The sequence below is a fragment of the Crassostrea angulata genome, chromosome 10 (assembly GCF_025612915.1).
Source record: "Crassostrea angulata isolate pt1a10 chromosome 10, ASM2561291v2, whole genome shotgun sequence".
NCBI lineage: Eukaryota > Metazoa > Mollusca > Bivalvia > Ostreida > Ostreidae > Magallana > Magallana angulata.
In genome coordinates this window covers 37,500,138-37,521,212 of record NC_069120.1, presented here as the reverse complement: position 1 = coordinate 37,521,212, position 21,075 = coordinate 37,500,138, and the positions used below count along the sequence as shown (strand labels likewise).

At 33.3% G+C, this 21,075-nt stretch overlaps 1 protein-coding gene across 1 annotated transcript; it reads left to right on the top strand.

Moving 5' to 3' along the window:
* The first annotated feature begins 773 nt into the window (after positions 1 to 773).
* LOC128167718 (cadherin EGF LAG seven-pass G-type receptor 2-like) lies at positions 774 to 15,202 on the top strand. The gene is made up of 18 exons (XM_052833594.1): positions 774 to 819; positions 8,700 to 8,803; positions 9,308 to 9,426; positions 9,532 to 9,663; positions 9,858 to 10,049; positions 10,219 to 10,350; positions 10,579 to 10,764; positions 10,979 to 11,110; positions 11,209 to 11,562; positions 11,667 to 11,861; positions 11,971 to 12,108; positions 12,274 to 12,462; positions 12,742 to 12,873; positions 13,298 to 13,489; positions 13,642 to 13,758; positions 14,207 to 14,410; positions 14,636 to 14,764; positions 14,998 to 15,202. Exons 2-18 carry the CDS (start codon positions 8,728 to 8,730, stop codon positions 15,064 to 15,066), a joined length of 2,688 nt encoding a protein of 895 aa, XP_052689554.1. The 5' UTR covers positions 774 to 819; positions 8,700 to 8,727; the 3' UTR covers positions 15,067 to 15,202.
* The last annotated feature ends 5,873 nt before the right edge of the window (positions 15,203 to 21,075 follow it).

Genomic DNA, 21,075 nt, shown 5'->3' with positions numbered 1-21,075 from the left:
ATCAACGTTCTAACGCGTACTAACGAACGTTCCATTGACTGCATACTAGTACATTGCAAGTAATATGTGGGATGCACATAATATTTCCGTCTAATAAAATACTGTCGCAGACTGTAAGATACATAATGACTTCTGCTTTGCCAAATATTGATCCTAAAATAATGCCAAAAACATCTTTATTTGATATATAAAACCCAATGTAAATACACCCAAATTAATTGTACATTGTAAAACATTTTAATGTTTATAATCGAATGCTTTGGTTTCTTAAATTCATGAGAAGAAAAAACAGTCTTTCTAAAGCTAGCACAGACAAAACAAGACAATGCCGATTAAAATCAAATACCTGTGAGGAATCCTCAAAACAATAAATTGATATTTTGCTTCGTGTTTTATTGGCTACCTTTTGCGATAAGTATAAGTAACAGTCTAAAATCTAAAGCACCTAAAATGGTCAGAGTGACCACTGTCAAAGAAGCCAAGCATTATGATGTTGGTGTCTGGATTGTTCTTACAACATGATGTACTTAATTTTAATTTACTGTTCATTTTGTTGGATAGGTAATAGTCACTTAAATATGTTGAGCTTGATATGATATGTGCTCAGCTGATTATGAATCATAATGTCAACAAAAATGCATTGAATACCGTCCCTTATGCTTTCTTATTGAATTCTTCAGAATAAATACCACGGTTCCATGATTCTGAATAATAACCAAATAGGAAGTTATCTAGAGGTGTGTACAGTTGTTTCGTTTAAAGTTTGACGATCGGAGGTGCAATTCGTTACTGCGTAGAATTTTTGATCTGTATATTAAGGTAAGTTTTGTAATATTTTCCTTTCTTTCTTTTATAGACATTCAAATATAAAAAAATTGCTCCGATAATTAAAGTAATGACACATTCAACACTAAATTAGATATCTAGTGAAATATTTCAACCTTATTCAATTGTAAAATCACGCTTTAATCTTGTCAGGTGCAAAAATAAATAATGTATTAAAATTTTAAGTAAACAAATCGTTAATGTGTACTCCGAGTACTACGAGAAACTTGTGAACGATGAATTTTGATTTTTTTTTTTACATCCGTCAGAAATTTGCTGTCAACTGTAACGTAAATCGAATTGTTTTGGTTAAGATTTTCTGACTGTTTGTACTTTCAAAACTCTTTTCAATAAATAATAATACGCCCTCACGTTTCTGTTACAGTCATTTCATGCATATCATTTACAAATTTATGCTATGCTATGGTATGCGATTTTATTGATATGCTATGAGATCTGTATGCTATGCTATGAGATTTGTATGCTATGCTATGAGAAATTGAAATGAAGGGCTTAATGATATGGTATGGTATGGTATGGTATGGTATGCTATGGTATGCTATGAGATTTGAACAAAAACGCCCCCATTCACAGAAGAGTTCCACACATTTCGAAGTAAAATAATAAGAAGCCAAAGTTTACCACAACTCCATCATGTAAACATTTTTTTTTCAAATAAAAACATTTAAGACCGAGTTAAAAGAATGTTGTATGCTATGCTATGGTATGCTATGGTATGATATGACGAATGCGATTCTATGAGATTGTATGCTATGATTTGAGATTTCAATGCCATGCTATGCTATGGTGTATGTTGTAAAAGATATGCTTGAACCGACTGTAATTGTTAGACCATAACTAATCACCTAATTGTCTACGGACACGGCGGATGTGACCAGTCAGCAGAGGATGCTCACTCCTCTTAGGAACCTAATCCTATCTCTATCTTTTCAGAGGTCCGTGTTGCTCTGCTTTGAATTTGTATTTCGATTAATGGATTTTTGAGATGGTTGACAGTTTGTTATTGTCATTTTTTCATTAGTAATATCATAGGTGATAGCATTATAGTTTTTAATTTTTTTTATATCTATATTTGTCAAGGGACGTATATACGTCCCTGCTTCAACTAAATTATTTTTGTGCGAATGATCAGACAGATCGACAGACGGACGACAGAAAAATATGTACAAAATAGCCCGCTAGGATTTTCAGCTTAGGTAAGCTAAAGCAAAGAAAATAAAAAGTATTTCACAAAAGACAAATACTAGTATGTTGTGATTGGGGAAAGGGGGTGGAGTGTATGTTGTTTGTTATTACAAGGACTTCATAAATCTTAAAAGATCTTTACTGTATTATTTCACAATCATCCTTCCTGTGCCTCTTTTCTGTCTGTGTAATCTTCTCTTACGTTCATTATATAAATGGCACTGCAAATCCCAGTATGCGAAGCATTATCTAAAGTTGTAAAATTGTTGTGAATAAATTAGATTATTTCCCCTTAATATTCCTCAGCTAACTTAGTTCTCCCTCCTAGCGTCGCAATATCAATTCAGGGATCGTGATTTCAACAAACTGAATCTACAATTCATCAGGATAATTGTGTGAAACATCACAAATAAATGCTTAGTAGACCCTATTAAAAGAAATGATTCGAAAATAAAACCCATGTTTCACTTGGCAATCCATTATGGCAGCAGTGTTTTTTCAAGAGTAATAAGGTGAATGTGTTTGATTAATTTAAATCATCACTCCAACAGTATTTATAGTATTCAAAGTATTTATTACTGCAGCATTGATTTTCCATAGAAGAGTTAAAAACTTTTTTCTTATGAATTTATATGTTATAAACCTTGAAACCCTCATTGTGTCCCTTTATTTGGCAAATCCAGGTAAGCTTATTACCTTTCATGAATGTTGAGCAAATGATAAAAATATACATGTACATTCAAAACTAACGGATACTCATACAGTAAATATAATTAACAGAGTTTTCCATATCATATAAATGTAAATCATGAGATACCTTACATATATCATAAGATAAAATATATCAAATATCAATTCTAATTGCTGCAGAATATATTGAAAAAATGTCGAGCAAAACTTTATTAATGAAACAGTATGTGAAGTTTAGATGAAGGCTGCAAAACAGATATCATGTACTTTGAACTATGTCTCATTATTTAATTTCAATACGTAAAAGCTTTTAAGTGTCGTTATATTATGAAATATCAAGTTAATCTAAAAAAAATTGACAAAGTTCTTAAATTCTTGTTAACAGTGCATGTACATGTGTAATAGTAAGCGATAGTTTACACCTTTCTACTAGCTTTGGCAACAACAGCAGGTTTATTGTCTTAACATTTTTTCTTAGTTGCACTCATGAAAATGTAGCAGCTGGAAAATGTGTGTTTTACCACATTTTTTTTCTTTCAGAAAAATACTAAGTTTTTCCATAATAGGAATCAAATTCATTTAACATTGGTGCTTTTTTAAGTGTACATGCTAACTTTTTTAACGACTTAATATTGTGATTAGAAGTTAACATACAATATATTTTCAAATTGCATTTTAGATTTTAAATCAAAGGAATCATATAAAAATGCAAGTTTGATTGATGTTTTTCTCCAGATGAAAGAAAGTTGATGTGGAAGATATTATAAAAAATATTTATTGATACCTGCATTTTACAACTGTATAAAACTAAGATTCTTTATAAATTACAAATAAATAAAAATGTAAGACATTAAAAATACATAATTATGATTCATAGCTTTAGAAAGAGATTATGTATCAAAGTTATTGAATAGTTTATGTGAATAAAATAGAGTGTTGAGGTAAATAAAACCTTTTAAGTCTTTAAAATTATCTCAAGAGACATACATATGTATTCAAGAATGAATGAATTCGAAAAAACGGTAAATTGTTTTAAAAATCTTCCACTTGATTACAAGGTATTTGAAAGTATTTTTTGTAAGCCTATGTGAGACATAATCTTTGAATTACAACTGAATAATTCAATTTACTGTTAAGCTACAGAACTAAATGAAGCTCTGTGGCAAAATGCAAGTCAAACAAAACATCAATTTCAACGTTCCAGCGCAGATTGACGACTTTTCTATTGACTGCATAAACTTCCAATGCAATGCTTTTTAAAATTGTCATTTATTTACCCAGGTAATGATCTTTAAAACCTTTTACAAGAATGGAAGACTTATTTTCATAAATAATATGCCGGGTGAGAATTATATTTCCGTCCAAAGAATTGCTGTCTATAACGGGTAGAAAAAATAGATCTTCAAAACGTATCTTCATGTATATGTAAACATAACATACCTAATACAATCCAAATTGGTATAATCTTTTTGTTTACAATCGAATGCACTGATTTTCGAAAGCTTACAAATGAACAATGTCTGGCTTTACCTGGTGATTGTTCCTTATTTGTGACGATTTCTTGAAGTTATAACAAATGCACTTTTAATAAATATCGTCTAATTGTGATGATTTCTTGAAGTTATAACAAATGCACTTTTAATGCACTTTTAATAAGCATTGTCTAATACATGTATATGTGATGGAAGGGGATTATCTTATTTATATCTGTCCAGAAATTCTTTCTGTTTCTTAGTGCGTTTGGCAAACAATTTTTTAGATGCCTCACTCAAAAGTAACTTACAGTAACATGTATTCCAACAATTTTCACGTAAACCCTATTGTTCTCACGGTGTTCTTTGACCCAATCATGTCTCATTCAGTTTTCTTTTGTAAATTAATCAACAAAGTCAGCTATATATAAAAACATTTTTAGGATAAAAGATAATCAGTTCGTCTTAAAATTCACAATAGTATAACAGGTAGACCTGGCATGAACATGTTGACACTTACACTTTATTTGTAATTAATACGTAATAACAGGGTAAACTTGCAATGATATAAATGTTGATAAACAAAATAATTGAATTTAATGTTCCTTAATATTGCATTAGCAAGTTAAGGAGTTTATTCACAAGTTTTTAGATTTTTTAACTAATTCTATGCTTAATGAACTCAAGTTATCCAAATATTTTGGTGAAGAAGGCGAAGGGTTTAAACAAAGTTGTAAAGTTTCAGCCTATTTATGGTTACGAGCACAATGTTTTTTTTAAATACATGGTATTTAAAACGCACGTATTCTGTATGCATTATGAAAAAGTGTCAGTTATTGGATAAAAACCTTTTTTTTTACTTTAAATTTTCCGAACGGTCCAATGAGTTCAAAAATTTTACTCGGTTGACGTAAACTAGGAAGTTATGTTGCATTACTTTTTTAGGTCAACAAACATTTAACGCTGACAATACACACGATTTGATTTTTACTAAAGTATTCTTGGTTTAGTAATATATAAATAAGGTGGATCGGATCCAAGGGAACATTTGGGGGATGGACTAAGTGGCCGCGGTGATTCCCTGTCCAGCCGTCACACAAAGCGGTGGGTATGTGTTTTAGTTAGATGCAATGTCTTCAATTCTATACGGACAAAATCAAAACCTAACTTAAACGTGTTATTCAAATATTAATACTATTTGGTCCATATTCAAGACGAATGAGTCTAGGCCCCCTCCACCTCTTAAATAAGGGGGGGGGGGCTATGGGTGGAGTACGTGATAGTACTACCAACCAGCATGCAATTAGGAAACATGTTAAACAGGTGTGCCTACTACCTCCTGGGTTCCCCAATGTCTCGTACACAAATTTGAGATCGTCGGCACCTGTGCATAACGTAGAGCCACTGGTTTTGCCTGAATTCTTTTCAAATAGGTATGCCAGGTCCTCTTTTGACCCTAATATATTATATACGTCTTTCAATGCGGCCTTTAAGTCCCTTTCGTCTTAATACATGTATGTTATTTGATATGGGGGGCTAGAGTATACATTATCTAACTGGGCTATATAATTGCGTTCTGTATTCGTTCACAATATATTGTATCGAAATACCTAGGATTTCAACCTTTAAACTTTTATTACTTTCAATTGAATGTATTACAATGATTAATAATTATCTAACCAAAGTATAAAGGTAGTGAACCTTTGTTTTAGATAAGAAAAAACTAAAGTACTTTTAGGAATATGTTTTGTTACACGGTATGTGTATTATATCTGTCATTCGCAAGTCACTGCTGTCGACCTGTTTGACCTTGTAAGTTTAGAGACTTCAGATGTTATATACAACAACACTCTATCCGACCTTTTCTCTTGTGTTTTGGAAAAGAAAATTCATTCAAATAATTGAGCAGATAGTACATGTATGAGTATTGATGACTCATTCCGACAAAACATACCAAAAGATTGCAAATTCCCACGTTTTTTATTAGTCAGATTTTTAACCGGGTTTTCCAACGGAAAAATCCGGTTATTAAAATGGTGAAAATGGCGGGCAGGCGGGCGGGCGGCTGCCAAAAGGGTACCCTCATTGTACAGATAACTCCTCCTACAGTTTTCAAGATAGGAAGTTGTTCTTTTGCAGATCAATTGTACATATATCAGAGGTGTGCATATTGCTAGGATTTTGATTTCCGATAATTTATCGAAAAAATACCAGCTTTTGAACTTAGTCATTTTTTGGCAAAATGTTGCATATAGGATACCCTCATTGTACGGATAACTCCTCCTACAGTTCTCAAGATAGGAAGTTGTTCTTTTGCAGATCAATTGTACATATATCAGAGGTGTGCATATTGCTAGGATTTTGATTTCCGATAATTTATCGAAAAAATACCAGCTTTTGAACTTAGTCATTTTTGGCAAAATATTGCATATAGGGTACCCTCATTGTACAGATAACTCCTCCTACAGTTTCAAGATAGGAACATGTTCTTTTGCAGATCAATTGTACATATATCAGAGGTGTGCATATTGCTAGAATTTGGATTTCCGATAATTTATGAAAAAAATACCAGCTTTTGAACTTAGTCATTTTTGGGCAAAATATTGCATATAGGGTACCCTCATTGTACGGATAACTCCTCCTACAGTTCTCAAGATAGGAAGTTGTTCTTTTGCAGATCAATTGTACATATATCAGAGGTGTGCATATTGCTAGGATTTTGATTTCCGATAATTTATCGAAAAAATACCAGCTTTTGAACTTAGTCATTTTTTGGCAAAATATTGCATATAGGGTACCCTCATTGTACAGATAACTCCTCCTACAGTTTTCAAGATAGGAAGTTGTTCTTTTGCAGATCAATTGTAAATATATCAGAGGTGTGCATATTGCTAGGATTTGGATTTCCGATAATTTATGAAAAAAATACCAGCTTTTGAACTTAGTCATTTTTGGGCAAAATATTGCATATACATGTAGGGTACCCTCATTGTACGGATAACTCCTCCTACAGTTCTCAAGATAGGAAGTTGTTCTTTTGCAGATCAATTGTACATATTAGAGGTGTGCATATTGCTAGGATTTTGATTTCCGATAATTTATTAAAAAAATACTAGCTTTTGAACTTAGTCATTTTTTGCAAAATGTTGCATATACATGTAGGGTACTCCATTTCACTGTATAAGGGTTGACATGGATTATGGATACAGTTTACATAAAAGAAAACCCGGTTTGCTGTCACATTGACAGCTTTTCACTTGTTCAATATTTAATCAATGCAATAATCTTGTACTAAACTATATTTTAGGGGAACAAGTATGACATATTGAACTAATTATTTAAAATTTCATACTTAGATCCGAGTTAGTCATCAATGACGATCATTTTGGTTTTTTATCCTTTTTATCCTTTTCTTTGGATATATATTTAAAGAGAAGACTTTAAGAATTGTATCAAGTTTTGTGTCAGTTTCTTGTCCTATTAATTTGTTGAAGGTACATGTAATGATAATCTACTCTTAAATTATTGTTCAAGAATCTGGCCTTAGTATGTTGCTTTCTTTAGGGTTCTCCACACACCCGGAAAAAGTTCTGCATACAAGCCCATTATTCTAAATTACTTAAAGATATGGATTTCTAGCTTGTGTTCGAATTAAAAATGACAGGAAAAAATTCAATTTGGGGATGGGGGTGGGGAAATCAACTTTTTAAACTTTTACCCCTATTCATGAAAATAAAAGTTCCTGCGGTCTACGAACTTGGGACCTGCAAGTCGGTAGGTCTAAACTACACCTATTGTGCCACAGAGGTAGACATCACAGATTTGCGATTTAAACTGTTTCACAATGCGTTAAAATCGCCATGTTGTGACGTACTGTCATAAAAAGTAGAAGTCACTGGGTGTCGAGAATCCTTAAGTTTACTCTTATACGTATGAATCAACACTCTGCAACATTTCGTATCCCAAATAGGTAAAGTTAATTTTTAGCATATTTTTCCATATTATATTAGATAATGCGTTTTAGTTTCTGATGATATTATTGGCTCGTTTTGAGACTGAGGCCTCTGATTTTAATTGAGTGTGTTTAGGCCTTGATGACAATAACCATAGCTACATATAAAATATTACCAAACAGTGGCGTATGTTATCTCATTTCTGGACCAATTTAATATTCATTTCTCTGGTTGTCATCATTTATTTACGCCAAACTTTCATCTCCTCAAAAAGAAAAAAGAAACTCCCAAAAACAAAACGAAAACAAAAAGAACAAACAAAAGAGCAAAGCAGAACTTGTTTTAAGCCTCTTGGATTATAAATACATGAACGTGTAACAACACTAACTAGGGGCGGAATTCATTCATAATAATGAAATGATATGTTGTACGCTTTTCTTCTAGCTATGGCAACAGTAGCAGGTTTATTGTTTTAACATTTTTTTTTCTCAGTAGCGCTCATGAAATTGCAGCAGTCGTAAAATGTGTGTTGATCACATTTTTTTTCTTTCAGGGAAATACTGAGTTTTTCCATAATCGGGATGCGGAGTCTAAATCATTTCATGGTGCTTTTTTTACTTCTGGGGCTGACAAAACAGACAGTGAAATCTGAAGAGCGTAAGGACAACCAAGTATTTTGGTCATTTGAGTCATTTAGGTGACCTATTGCCATTGGTCTTCATCCGTCGTTTTTTTAATATTACAGTTTAACTTTAAAAAAAAATACAAGGCTAATTGCTACTATTTTGGGTTAGAAGCATATCAAGGAGAAAAGAAATCTAAATTGGGAAATTTATCACTTTACTAAATCGGGACTTTATTGGCGGAGCCAAATAATTAAAAGGGCTTTATTTAAAAAGATAATCTTTTTTCTTGTTCCACACTAGTGGGAAAGAAAACTAAATGCATGGTTATGTTTTAGTGAAGCTTTCAACTTCAAACGTTTAAAAATTCCTGGCCCCTGGATAATAAGTTACGACCGTAAGTCGGGGCAAATTTGACCATACAGTGGTTAAGTATTAAATCTAAAAAAAAAAAATTCTACTTTCATATATATTTGTGCAAAACTAAATAAATGACATGATTATAATGTTCATGAAACCACTACGGTTACTATTACAGTGACAGGAAACACTGCTCCGTTTTTCCCAGCTCCCAAAACAACCACAGTTACTATTCCAAACACGAAGAGCAGTGGCTCTCTAGTCACCACCTACACCGCTACAGACAATGATACGAGGGTAAAACACGTTTTGTAGATTACATTGATACAATTTATTCATATTTTTATCCTGTTTATGATAGTAATTTTTTATCTCTGATCAATGACCTATTTTTGTATTCAGTCCGAGTTTAACCAGGTGACCTACTCCATGGTAACTGACGCGACAGCAGCCTCCCTGTTCAGACTGGAACCAACAAGTAGTAGGATCACTCTGATCAGCAGCCTTACAGCTGATGATGCTCCGCGGTATCTGGTATGTTGTGCTTCCAGATCCCCCCTTTTAAATCTTTTGTCAAAGCTTTCCAGTAATTCTAGCATCATTTAAACACTAAATGTATGTTTGAAATAAAAAAAAATAATTGATCATTTAATTTTCAGTATTGTTGAAACTAGTTATTTAGATAATTGGTTACAAATAAACGAATCCATTTGTCTTTTGATTTTTAGCTGACAATCACAGCAACAGACAATGGTGGTTTGACAGACACAGGAACAGTGACTGTGAGTGTGAACCGCAATCTGAATGACCCTCAGTGGCTCCCCACAGGAGGACCTTATAGCGCCACAGTCAATGTGACCGAAAATAGACCAGTCTTAGAGACGGTGTACACTCTGTCTACACAAGACTTGGATATTCAGGTATTTTTAGATCTAGTATGTAGAAATATATGACTGATATAGGATGAATTGAATTTCGATATGCAACTTCACAGTCATAGAGGGAAGAATAATCCTGAATACTATGCAATGTATTGCGGATTTATTTTAACATATTTTGTAATTGTTTTGAACAATTTTGTAATTACAGGAACCATTCAACACCAGGATCTATAGTATTTTATCAACCAGCGGTGCTGCCCAACATTTTCAAATTTCAAGTCAAGGAAATGTTCAGATTATCAGATTCCTGTCCATTGACCGTGCCGTCAACCAATATGTGGTGAGTGTGATCTTCCCATAATTAGCTTTTAATTATATATTTGGTTCTGTAAAAATTCAAATTCTTCTTACACACTGCAAAAGACTTCTTACCCTACAAATCATGACAGTTTTATTTTAAAAATCTTTGCCTTATCCAAGAATATATGCAGAATCATATGTAGAATCATTTTTTTTTGCAAAATAAATATGACAAATGATATTAACTTTTGACATTGACTATATGTAGCTGACCATACAGCTAAGGGATGGTGGAAATAGGGTGGCTGCCCAGCAGTTTACATTGACTGTGAATGTCATCAGAAATACAAACCCACCAGTCTTCTTTGACACTTCTTATTACCAAGAAATCGAAGAAACACTGCCTGTGGGGACCAGTATTTTACGAGTGCAGGCCAGTGATCAAGATCCAGAGGTTAATATTCAATATCTATATAAATTATTTACAAATCAGCTGAACTAGCATGTGACGTTCATGTTGTAAAGTTATTAAACTGTAGATAAGAATTCAATTTCAAACCCTATTGTGTAGCAAATATATATGTGACTGTATAAGTAGGTATACACTTTGCATGCATGATTATGGACAACTATCAGTACCAACATATTTTATTTTTTAAACCTTTTAGCTTCAGTTCAGAACCATAACTTACACACTGTTAGCCAACACTGCTGGACATAATCTGTTTTCGATGGAGCAAGGAACTGGTATCATCAGAGTGAAGAGTGCATTAACTGGCGATCCTACTGTAACATTTAATGTGAGCAAAACTGATTCAAAAATAATATTTGTATCATTATGATTTACTTGATAACATTACTTATATATTTCTTATATTTTCTAATTTCTTTTCTGCAGATGGTGGCACTTGCTACAGATGGTGGCAGCCCATCCAAATCAGCCAACGCAATGGTAACAATCAAAGTCAATCGCAATCGCAACACTCCAGTGTGGAATTCTCTAAATTACCAAGCCACCATTTTAGAAACACAGACTGTGGCTTTACCTTTAACCCTGAGTCCCACAGGTCTCTCTGCTTCAGACAGTGATGCTCAGCCACCCAACAATGTGATCAATTATCGCTTGACAGCTGTTGTTGCCAGGAGTGGGTCTACTGTCTATGCCAACGAGCAAGGCAACTTTGCTGTCAGTAGCACTGGGCAGGTGACAGTGAGAAGTCTCTTAATTGGGCTCACTGCCACAGAGTATTTGGTATGTTATTGACATTAATTACCATCCTGTAATGAATGAATCACTATTAATAATAGCACCTGATTGAGAAGTTTGGTATTGACTTTTTAAATTCTTTTAAACAGCTGTATGTGGAAGCTTACGATTTAGGAGACCCCTCCAGAGTGAGTTCTAGTAACGCTACTGTCACCATCAATGTACAAAGGAATAGAGCACCTGTTTTTGTGCAAACATCTTATACCTTCGAAATGAATGAAGTTGCAACTGTTAATCCTCAGACTTTAGTCGGACAAGTTCTGGCCAATGACCCAGATAATGGAGTAAGTATTGATAAAATCTGGACTAAACAGTGATCACTGTTTGAGTTAAGATTGTTAGTGATGTTGTAACGATAGAACTTGAATTTAATAAAAATTTTGTGTTTTACAGATCCCAGAGTTTAATACCCTTTCTTATGCCATTGAAAATATTGGTATTGGATCGCCAAATGCCTATCTTGCTATAGATTCTAATGGTCGCATTACCTTGCAAAATATTGTTAGTGGTATACAGGACAAAGAATTCAGGGTAAGTAGCATTAACAAAATGCAAACTAAGAAATGAGAATACTAGTACTTGAAGTAAAATAAAGGACTTGGCTTTCTTTACCAATTGATTTTTATTTTATTATTTTTGAAAAATTATTCGGGGTATGACAAGGTTTGACTATTGGATTATTTTCATTTATTTTAGTTTTTGGTTCGTGTCTCAGACAATGGAGTACCTTCTTTAACTGATGAGGCTGTGGTCACTGTAAACATCAAAAGAAACTTGTGGACCCCTGCCTTCAATCCACGGAATTATGCTGTCACTATTCAGGAAACACTTCCCGTGGGATCAGAAATTGGAGTAACTGTTGCAGCAACAGATCAAGATTTAAGTGCAAGTAAAATTGCAAATTTTTATTCGTTTACTGTATTAAAATAAATGTGATGATTTGATATAAATTATTATGTACTAATTTTGTTTACCTTCTTATAAAGCAACTAACCTATGTGATTTACTCTTGTTGAGAAACATTTTCAGAAAGATCTTATTTTGTTCACTTAAGGAGTCTGTTAAGGTGTATGTACATGTACATGTATAAAAAAATGTGCCAGTACAATTAATGGTAAAGCCTATAACTTTTCTTTATTAATAACATGGAGATTTTGTTTTCAGGCACCAAATAATCAAGTCGTGTATTCAGCTAATGGAGACCAGAGCGCCATTCAGTACTTTGATATAGATGAAACGTCTGGAAGAGTCTTGGTTAAACAACCTTTGTATACAGGGACTTCTTCTCAATACATTGTATGAATCTTATTTTAAAACTCAAGACACTTGAATGAACCATTTGTTGTAAATATGAAAAATGGACATTGCATTATACTTTATGTGGCTCTTAATATCTTAATGTCTGCTTGCCTTACCACCACCATTGATATAAAACATAACTCCTCTTTAGAGAATAGAAATGGTCATTTATTGAATGATGCAATAAATGACAATGAACAAAAGGCACAATAAAAAACATGTACAAAGTAAAATAAGTTACATGTATGTACATAAATATCAAAAGAGAGGAGACAGATCATAAAAAGTCAAGTTTGTGCCTGAGAGCAACAATAAGTTGTATCGAAAGACTAGAATACAATTTCGGCATAATCGACCTAAAAAAATATCTAGCCAAAATTAAATGAGTCTCAAGAATAATGCATATCTGGATCTTTTGCAGCTGACTGTTAGAGTAGCTGATAGAGCAACACCTCCGCTGGAATCTCAGCAAACCGCCTCGGTGACCATTACCGTCGAGCGAAACCAGTTTCCTCCAGTTTTCCAGAATCTGCCCACAACTCGATCTCTTCCTCGCACTGCAGGATTTGGTTTCAATATCTACACTGTCATTGCTAATGATAGCGATATTAGGGTAAATCTTTTATTTCTCAACCATATACATGTACATGTATTACATAATTCAAAAGTATGTATTATTGCATATGCATCAAGCAAATTACTTGCATAAGAAAGGGAGAAACGTCATTTGAATACATGTATAATATTTGTTGTTATCGGTTTCAGTCTCCCTTTAATGTTGTCTCCTACTCCCTTGTGTCAGGAACAAACCAGTTCCAAATTGATCAAACAACAGGCCAGATAACTTTACGGACAAACTCTCTCACACAAGCGGAGTATGTTGTGAGTATTATGTTCTGATGCTATTGTCTATATTAACATATATACAGTTTATATCAATTTTATTGCATGAAAATTCATGAATTCCTTTTTTTTTTTGGGGGGGGGGGGGGGTAAGGGGGTTGCTGACAAATTTTTATAGTGGAAGTATGAAAACATTTATAATTTATATTTCATATTTTATACAACATTAAACTTTCAAACTGATGAGAATAAATAAAAGAAAATTCTTATTTCTAGTTTTGCAAAACTTTTATCCCAAAGAAATAGAAAATCTGCAATAAATGAGATGGTAATTAAATAAAATATTTACAATAAGTGGACAAGGCAGGCAGTACACTGTGTGTCTGAAGCGATACTTAACAGGCACTAACAAATATTAATTTAAAATAATCTGCAACCATGTTAAAAATATAAAATTTGATATTGGTGGCTTTACAATTACTTGCAGTTGACTGTAGAAGCCAGAGATGGAGCAGACATTCCAAGGAGAAGCTACTCCACACTGACTCTCACAGTAGACGGTAACTTGGAGAAACCTGTCTGGGTCAACCCTGGAGCATCCTCGTCATACGAAGCCACTGCCACAATATACGAGACACATGATTATGTTACATCAGTTTTTCCATTCTCAGCTAATGATATAGACAGTGTGGTAAGATATCCATCAATTATTTACATTTGAATGATGTATCAGATCAAGTTAGCATCCAGTAAATAACATGTTTCTGGTTTTAAAAAAAAAATACAAAATTTATCTATAAGCATTCATTTTTACTGATTTAAGAAGAATTTGGTGCTTCCAGAGGATATTCCTATGAATAAATACACCGGGGTTAGTTTTGGGGGTTAATTGCTTATACCTGAGTTTCTTTGACAGAGCCCATACAACGCAGTCCGATATGTTGTGGAAGGGAATGGAAATGTCCTAAATTTCTTCACTGTGGCTTACAATGGACAAACATTCCTGAAAACGTCTTTGCTGCAAAGAACAGAAACCCAGTTTGTGGTAAGTTATCTTTTAGCTGAAAAAATCCTGTACATATGCAAAGTTAAGTAAAGACAATATGCATTAAGCCTTATTAATTGAAAACCATGCACAGAGAGAGCATAGTTGTCTTTGCAACAGAAAAAAAACAATTTAAGTGACAGTGTACATTTGTAGAAGTATCATTGTTTTCTGGTTTTACTCAGAAATGCTTGTTTCTGTGGTAATAATGTACATGTCTTTGAATTTTTTAGTTGTTGGTGAGAGCAGAGGATGGAGGAAACCCCCTCGTCGGGCAGACAACAAAGCAAGACTTACCATAAATGTCATAAGGAACAACAATGCTCCACAATGGCAGAACCCCATGACAACAACTCTGGTCTCCCAACAAGCAGGAGTCGGCCAGACCGTGGGAAATGCACTGTTAGCCACAGATTCTGACGTTTTCTTTAACGTTGTGAGATACGAGATCATTGGAGATGGGGATTCCACTGCCTTCTTTACAATCGCCAACCCAGCTAATGGGCAAATCACTGTGGCTAACTCCCTGGCATCATCCTCTGACCTAGTGTATTATGTAAGAAAATTTCAGAACATTTTTAATTTGTTTCGAGAAGTTTGACTTTGATTTGCACTTTTTTGAAGATATCTATAGTCTCTTTTAAGGTCATCTCTATTTAAGGTACTGGATAACACAAAAAAGGAGAATAAAAAATGTGGAGTTAAACCCCAGTTTATTAGTGTGACATCTTTCAAGATAAAATGAACTCGGAAACAGTATTTAATTATATTTCATAATTCATTGGTTGGGAAAGAATCCAAAGTATTTTGTTCAAAATGCTGAAGATTTTATTATCTTTTGTAGATCCGAATGCGAGCCTATGACAATGGTGTGCCAGCCAAGGACAATGTGACCGTAGTTACAGTGACGGTAGAGAGGAACAACTTTGCACCAGAGATTACCTCCCCTACTGTTAGTGAAAGAATTCCAGAAACTCAGGATCTGGGTGTAACTATAGCAACAGTTACAGCTAGAGACAGGGACACCCAGTCACCTCACAATGTGATCAGATACCAGATGTTTGCTTCAACGCCGGCCTCAGATTACTTTGGAATTGACAGCCAGACTGGAAACATCTTTGTCAAGAGGGACCTGACTTTAGATACTTCGAACAGATATCTGGTAAATTCATAGTGATGCTTGTATAACTTTCTGCTCTTGATAATAGATGTATATATATACATGTATCAAGAAATGCAGTTCTACATACAACACCGTCTTCATCCTTAACAACTGTAAACATGCCTCTTATATTTCCTGTATTTCAAAGCATCTCTCAGTCGCATTCAGTATCATTTTTTTTGTACAAGAACTGTATACAGGGTTATGTTCGCCTCGTGTAATTTTCGCCCTTCTGCACTTACAAACAGTTTCGACCCGTCCTGAATTCACCCAGACACAGTTGTGTTTTGAAAGAAATAATTGAGACATTAGAAATCGCACAGTCTTAAATTCGCCCGATGACAACAAAGGCGTAAGGGGCGAAAATAAAACGGGGGCAAATATATTCCTGTATATATACAGTAAATAGGACATAATTGTCTTGCAATCAGACCAGATTCATAATACTTTCGACTATAAATGCTGATTAGCTTTTAATTTTTTAGACGGGGTCACGTGATCCCGTCTATTAGTTTACTGTTAGCCGAAGTCACATGAATTGAGTCTACGCATAAGAAAATAGTTCAGAAAGTTTTTATGCATTTCAGTGAATAAATATTATAAAAACACGCTTAAAATCTTTTTAAGTTCTCTATGTATGAACCAAATTCTATAAAGAAAATAGCCAAATAGTTTTATTGATCAAAATATTCTTGCTCGGATGCAATAGATGTAGCGATTTGCAGAATAAGTTACTTAACTGAATTTACAATGCCGTTCACGATTCAGTTGTTGGGGGCTCATTAAACAATAGAAAAGGTTGAAGGTTGGTTCGAAAGTAAAGTTCCAAAACGCAATGTGCTTTTTTAGAAAAGTTATGAATTTTATTTTAACAATCTATCACCTGAATACTACCGAGCTTCATGCGCGAGCCGAAGTTAAAATCTGGACGGGTTACACACAGATGTCTTGCGTGTTAAAGAGGTGTTTTATTGACTTTCAGTCTACTTGCGGTATGACTGCTGTTTATCTCGAAAGGAATTTTGTACATAGAAAATAAAAAAAAAACAAGTCTGAATTTGCCTTATCGTTCAATGACTCTTTAGTTAATAAAACTAAATTTTGAACAATGCATTCCAAGCAAAATCTATATAGATTTTACATATAAGGCGACCAATACATCAAACAATATATACAATCTTATCAATTGAAGAACCAAGATACATGTTAATGTTCATATTGTCAGGTGTCGTATAATTTAAGGTCCGCCCAAAATAAAGGGTCTGGGGTACTATATTTTTCATTTTTTTAGTTTCGAGTATTAAGTAACAAAATTATATTATTTTTGTAATTCTTTTAAAGGACTACCTACCCGAAGTGAGATAAATATCCACCATAGAGTAAAAATGAAAATACATGTAGCTTGGTGAACACAAATAAATCACAATAATTATTACATTTTAATACTGGTTTTTCATTTCAACTTTAATTTTGCCGGTCGATCTTATATAAAAAGGGAAATGAAACTGATTGGTGTCATTAATTAGACGATGGCTTGAACCAGGTGTTACATGTATATTCACACACCACCCTGCAGGTGTGAAGGGTTCACATCCTGAGGTGTTTGACCGTTTGAAATTATCACGTAAACAATGGACATTTCTAATGCCCTCTTTTTGCACATTCATCCAATATAATATGCGTATAAAAACATTACCCATTTTAAAATCAAATATTCTTTACAATTCATTACAAGGATTCCTGTAAGGGTTGCTATTTTTTATTTGCACTAAGGTTTATGTGTATGCGTAAGTTATGCTAATCATTATATATTGTTCAGTTCCTCGATCCTTCATTTCTCTAATTATTTTTTTGTATTGGGTCCTACCTCCGAAATTAAAGATCATCGGGTTAAAATACTGTGCATTTTTTGCATACAGCATTTCAATTACATTTCAAGTGTACTATGCTATTGTGTCCTGCCCTCTGAATAAAAAAAATTAGATATCGATTAACATGAATATATTACTAATATGTATTAACTACTAGTAATTGATTCTCTGTTTAACTAAATGTAGTCATAGCATGTTTTTTTTCCAACGGGCGGACCTTTTTGAGCACTATATTAGATCATCGGGGTAAATCAAAGCAAGTATCGATATTAATATTAATTTTCTGCATTCGGTATTTCAACAGGCGGACCTTTTCTTGAGCCATAATATTAGGTCCTACCCCTAACTTAAAAGATAAGCGGGGTAAATCAAAACAAGCATTAATATGAATATTAATTATCTCCATTCAGTATTTCAACGAGGCTGACCTTTTCTTGAAGTATAATATTTACTCCCCACTGAATCAAGAGATCATCATTAGATGAAAGTAAATACAAGTGTCAATTTGATTAAGTATTTTCTTATTTAACAATGATATCATTGCTGCATCGAGTTGATCTTTTGATCATATTCTGAGATATGAAACTAGGCACTTCTCCAACATAATTAAAGAAGTCAGAGAGAGAGAGAGAGAGAGAGAGTTATCTATACCAATACCAGACTGTGATAAATAAAGTTCACTTTTCAGTTATGAAAAACCATATCTCTCTCTCAGTTTTTCAGTAAAAATTATGTACGTTGTAGTTAAGAGGGAGTAAGTCTTTGAGAATAATGAGGTGATCAAATACGGTGTAAATACGGATAAAATTATACAGTTTATAGATGCTTGGTTTAAGAAATTTACAAAATAAAACAGATTTTCTATCAAAAACTATGCGAATATCAAATTCATTTAAAAACCAATTCTCAATATCACACCATAGTTCTTTTACATTAAAACATTCATAATAAAGATGATCGATTGTTTTAATGTTTGTCTTAAAGAAACTACATAAGGGAGAATCAATTGATTTCTTTATTTTTACCTATTAATTTGAATCTCTGCAAGAAAATCGTGTCAGATAAGTCGGTTTAAACAATCAGAATGGCGATCGTGACGAACCTTGTCATTGTTATAGTACTTGGAATAATCTCATTGTAAAAAAAATATTTCTAACGTCAGGTACCTGCGTTTGTTATCGGTAGCAAATATTAACTTTTTTAGGTAATTCAGGAGTTTTCGGAGTTTTCATAACCTTGTATAAGGGATACCGTCCGACTTGTGGATTTTCCCTTGGATCACAAAATTAAATAAATCTAATGATTTAAATTATTTACCTGGATATCAATTACCTATTTCCCGGATAGTTGTAGATTTAAATTTTGTTCGTGGGGGTCTTATTTTACATAAAATACCATTGTGTCAATTTTCTAAAATTATGAAGGACAGTCCCAGCCGGGGTTTAGTAAAGTTTAGACAAAGTATCAGGCAATTGCAAAAAGCCGAATTTTAACATAGATTGAAACACCTTATTCAAACTCATAACTTTTGGAAGCATATTCGAGGAAAATGTGGACAATTACAAATTCAAACTTTCCAGACCCCGTTTTTCAGTACTCTCAGTACTTTGATTTTTTATTAAAGTGTTTGGAAATTGGCAGCTTTTAAGGTCAATGTTTTTAACTTCATGTTGTAAATATATGCTTGAATCATACTCAAAGAAATAATATAAATGGCTCATTTTCCTCATCCATTGATAACCTTTGTTTTGTATTTTCACTTAGATGTATGTACAAGCCTATGATATTGGATCTCCCTCCAAGACATCAGCTATCAATGCCACAGTGACAATAGATATATACAGGAACTTACGAGACCCCTTCTTCAGTGGGGGACCATTTGCTGCCAACATTCCTGAGACTTCCGTCATTGGAACTTCTGTCCTACAAGTCAACTTTGGTGACAGTGACACTGACGTGAGTGGGTTATATTTCTTGTTGAACATTTCTAATATGATTTAATACATTACATTCTAGATTAATACTGTATACAGAAAACTATTCGTTCCCATATTATTTTTGCCCCTATTGTCCCCGTTGTCAGCGGGAAATTTTCAGACTGACCGAATTCCTATGTCTCAAGTTGTCTATCTTTAAACACTACTTTGTCTTGGTGAATTCAAGACGGAACGAAACCGTTTGCAAGTGCAGAAGGGTGAAAATAACAAAGGACGAAAATAACACTGTAAACAGTGTAGGGTTTAGTAGCTGAACAGAAAGGCACCTATGATGTGGGGTATATGTCAATTTCATTTTAATGATGATAGCCCAGTAATCAACCTACATATGTAACTAGCACCTATGCCTTTATGCAATCTGCATTACAGTTTTGTTGAATTTACATTTAAAGAACTGAAGCGGTGCAAAATAGCTTTCAATCGTAATTTAAACTTGTGTGTGAAATATTCTTCCATGTTTGTAAAAAAAATCACACAAATTATTAAAATATTCTACAATTTTCTACTTTTCAGGCACCATTCAACACAGTGACTGTATCTGCCATTGGAGATGACAAAGCCCTGACTTTTTTCAGACTGGAAAGTAATGGACAAATTAATGTAAACAGTGATCTTAAAGCAGACTCATTAGACATTTATACTGTAAGTATTAATATATGCCAAATACACATTTGGAAAACGTATGAAAACATAATGGTTACTGATTTTATAGTCTTAAAATAAAGACAATAGGCGAGAAAACTGAAGAATTAAACAAACCATTCTGAGCAAACTAGCCCATTGGCTTTAATAGTCACCAGGATGTACTGCATACTCATTTCCTTTGTACTTTTTACTTCATTTTCATGTACCATTTTTTTTTTAAATTCAAAAATTGCAATTTACCATTTCATTGACGAAAACAATTATGGTTAATAAATCATCTAGTAAGCGTTTGTAATCAAAGTTATTTAGAAACTATAAAAGCAAAATTACATTATTTTCATTCTTTACCAAACATTAGGTTGCAAACTTGCTATACATTTCAATAAGCAAAACTGTTTATGCCTAGAAAAAATAAAGATTTGTTTCAATCATGTTCATTATATTTAATTACTTACTGGTTTATCCAAATAGCAATTTCTAACAGCAAAAAAATATCCACTAAAAAAATATTGGCTTTTGAGATATTTACAGTTAATAATACAGCATCTTCCAGGAAAGAGTATGCATGGACATTTCCGAAATGCTTAAAATACATGTGTTAGGAAATTATTTTTTAAACAAAAAGATAATTGTTGG

Coding starts and splice junctions, on each gene's coding strand:
- LOC128167718 (XM_052833594.1), top strand. CDS start 8,728: ATGCGGAGTCTAAATCATTTCATGGTGCTTTTTTTACTTCTGGGGCTG. Junction 10,351..10,578: donor GTGCCGTCAACCAATATGTG/GTGAGTGTGATC, acceptor GACTATATGTAG/CTGACCATACAGCTAAGGGA. Junction 12,109..12,273: donor TACAGGACAAAGAATTCAGG/GTAAGTAGCATT, acceptor CATTTATTTTAG/TTTTTGGTTCGTGTCTCAGA.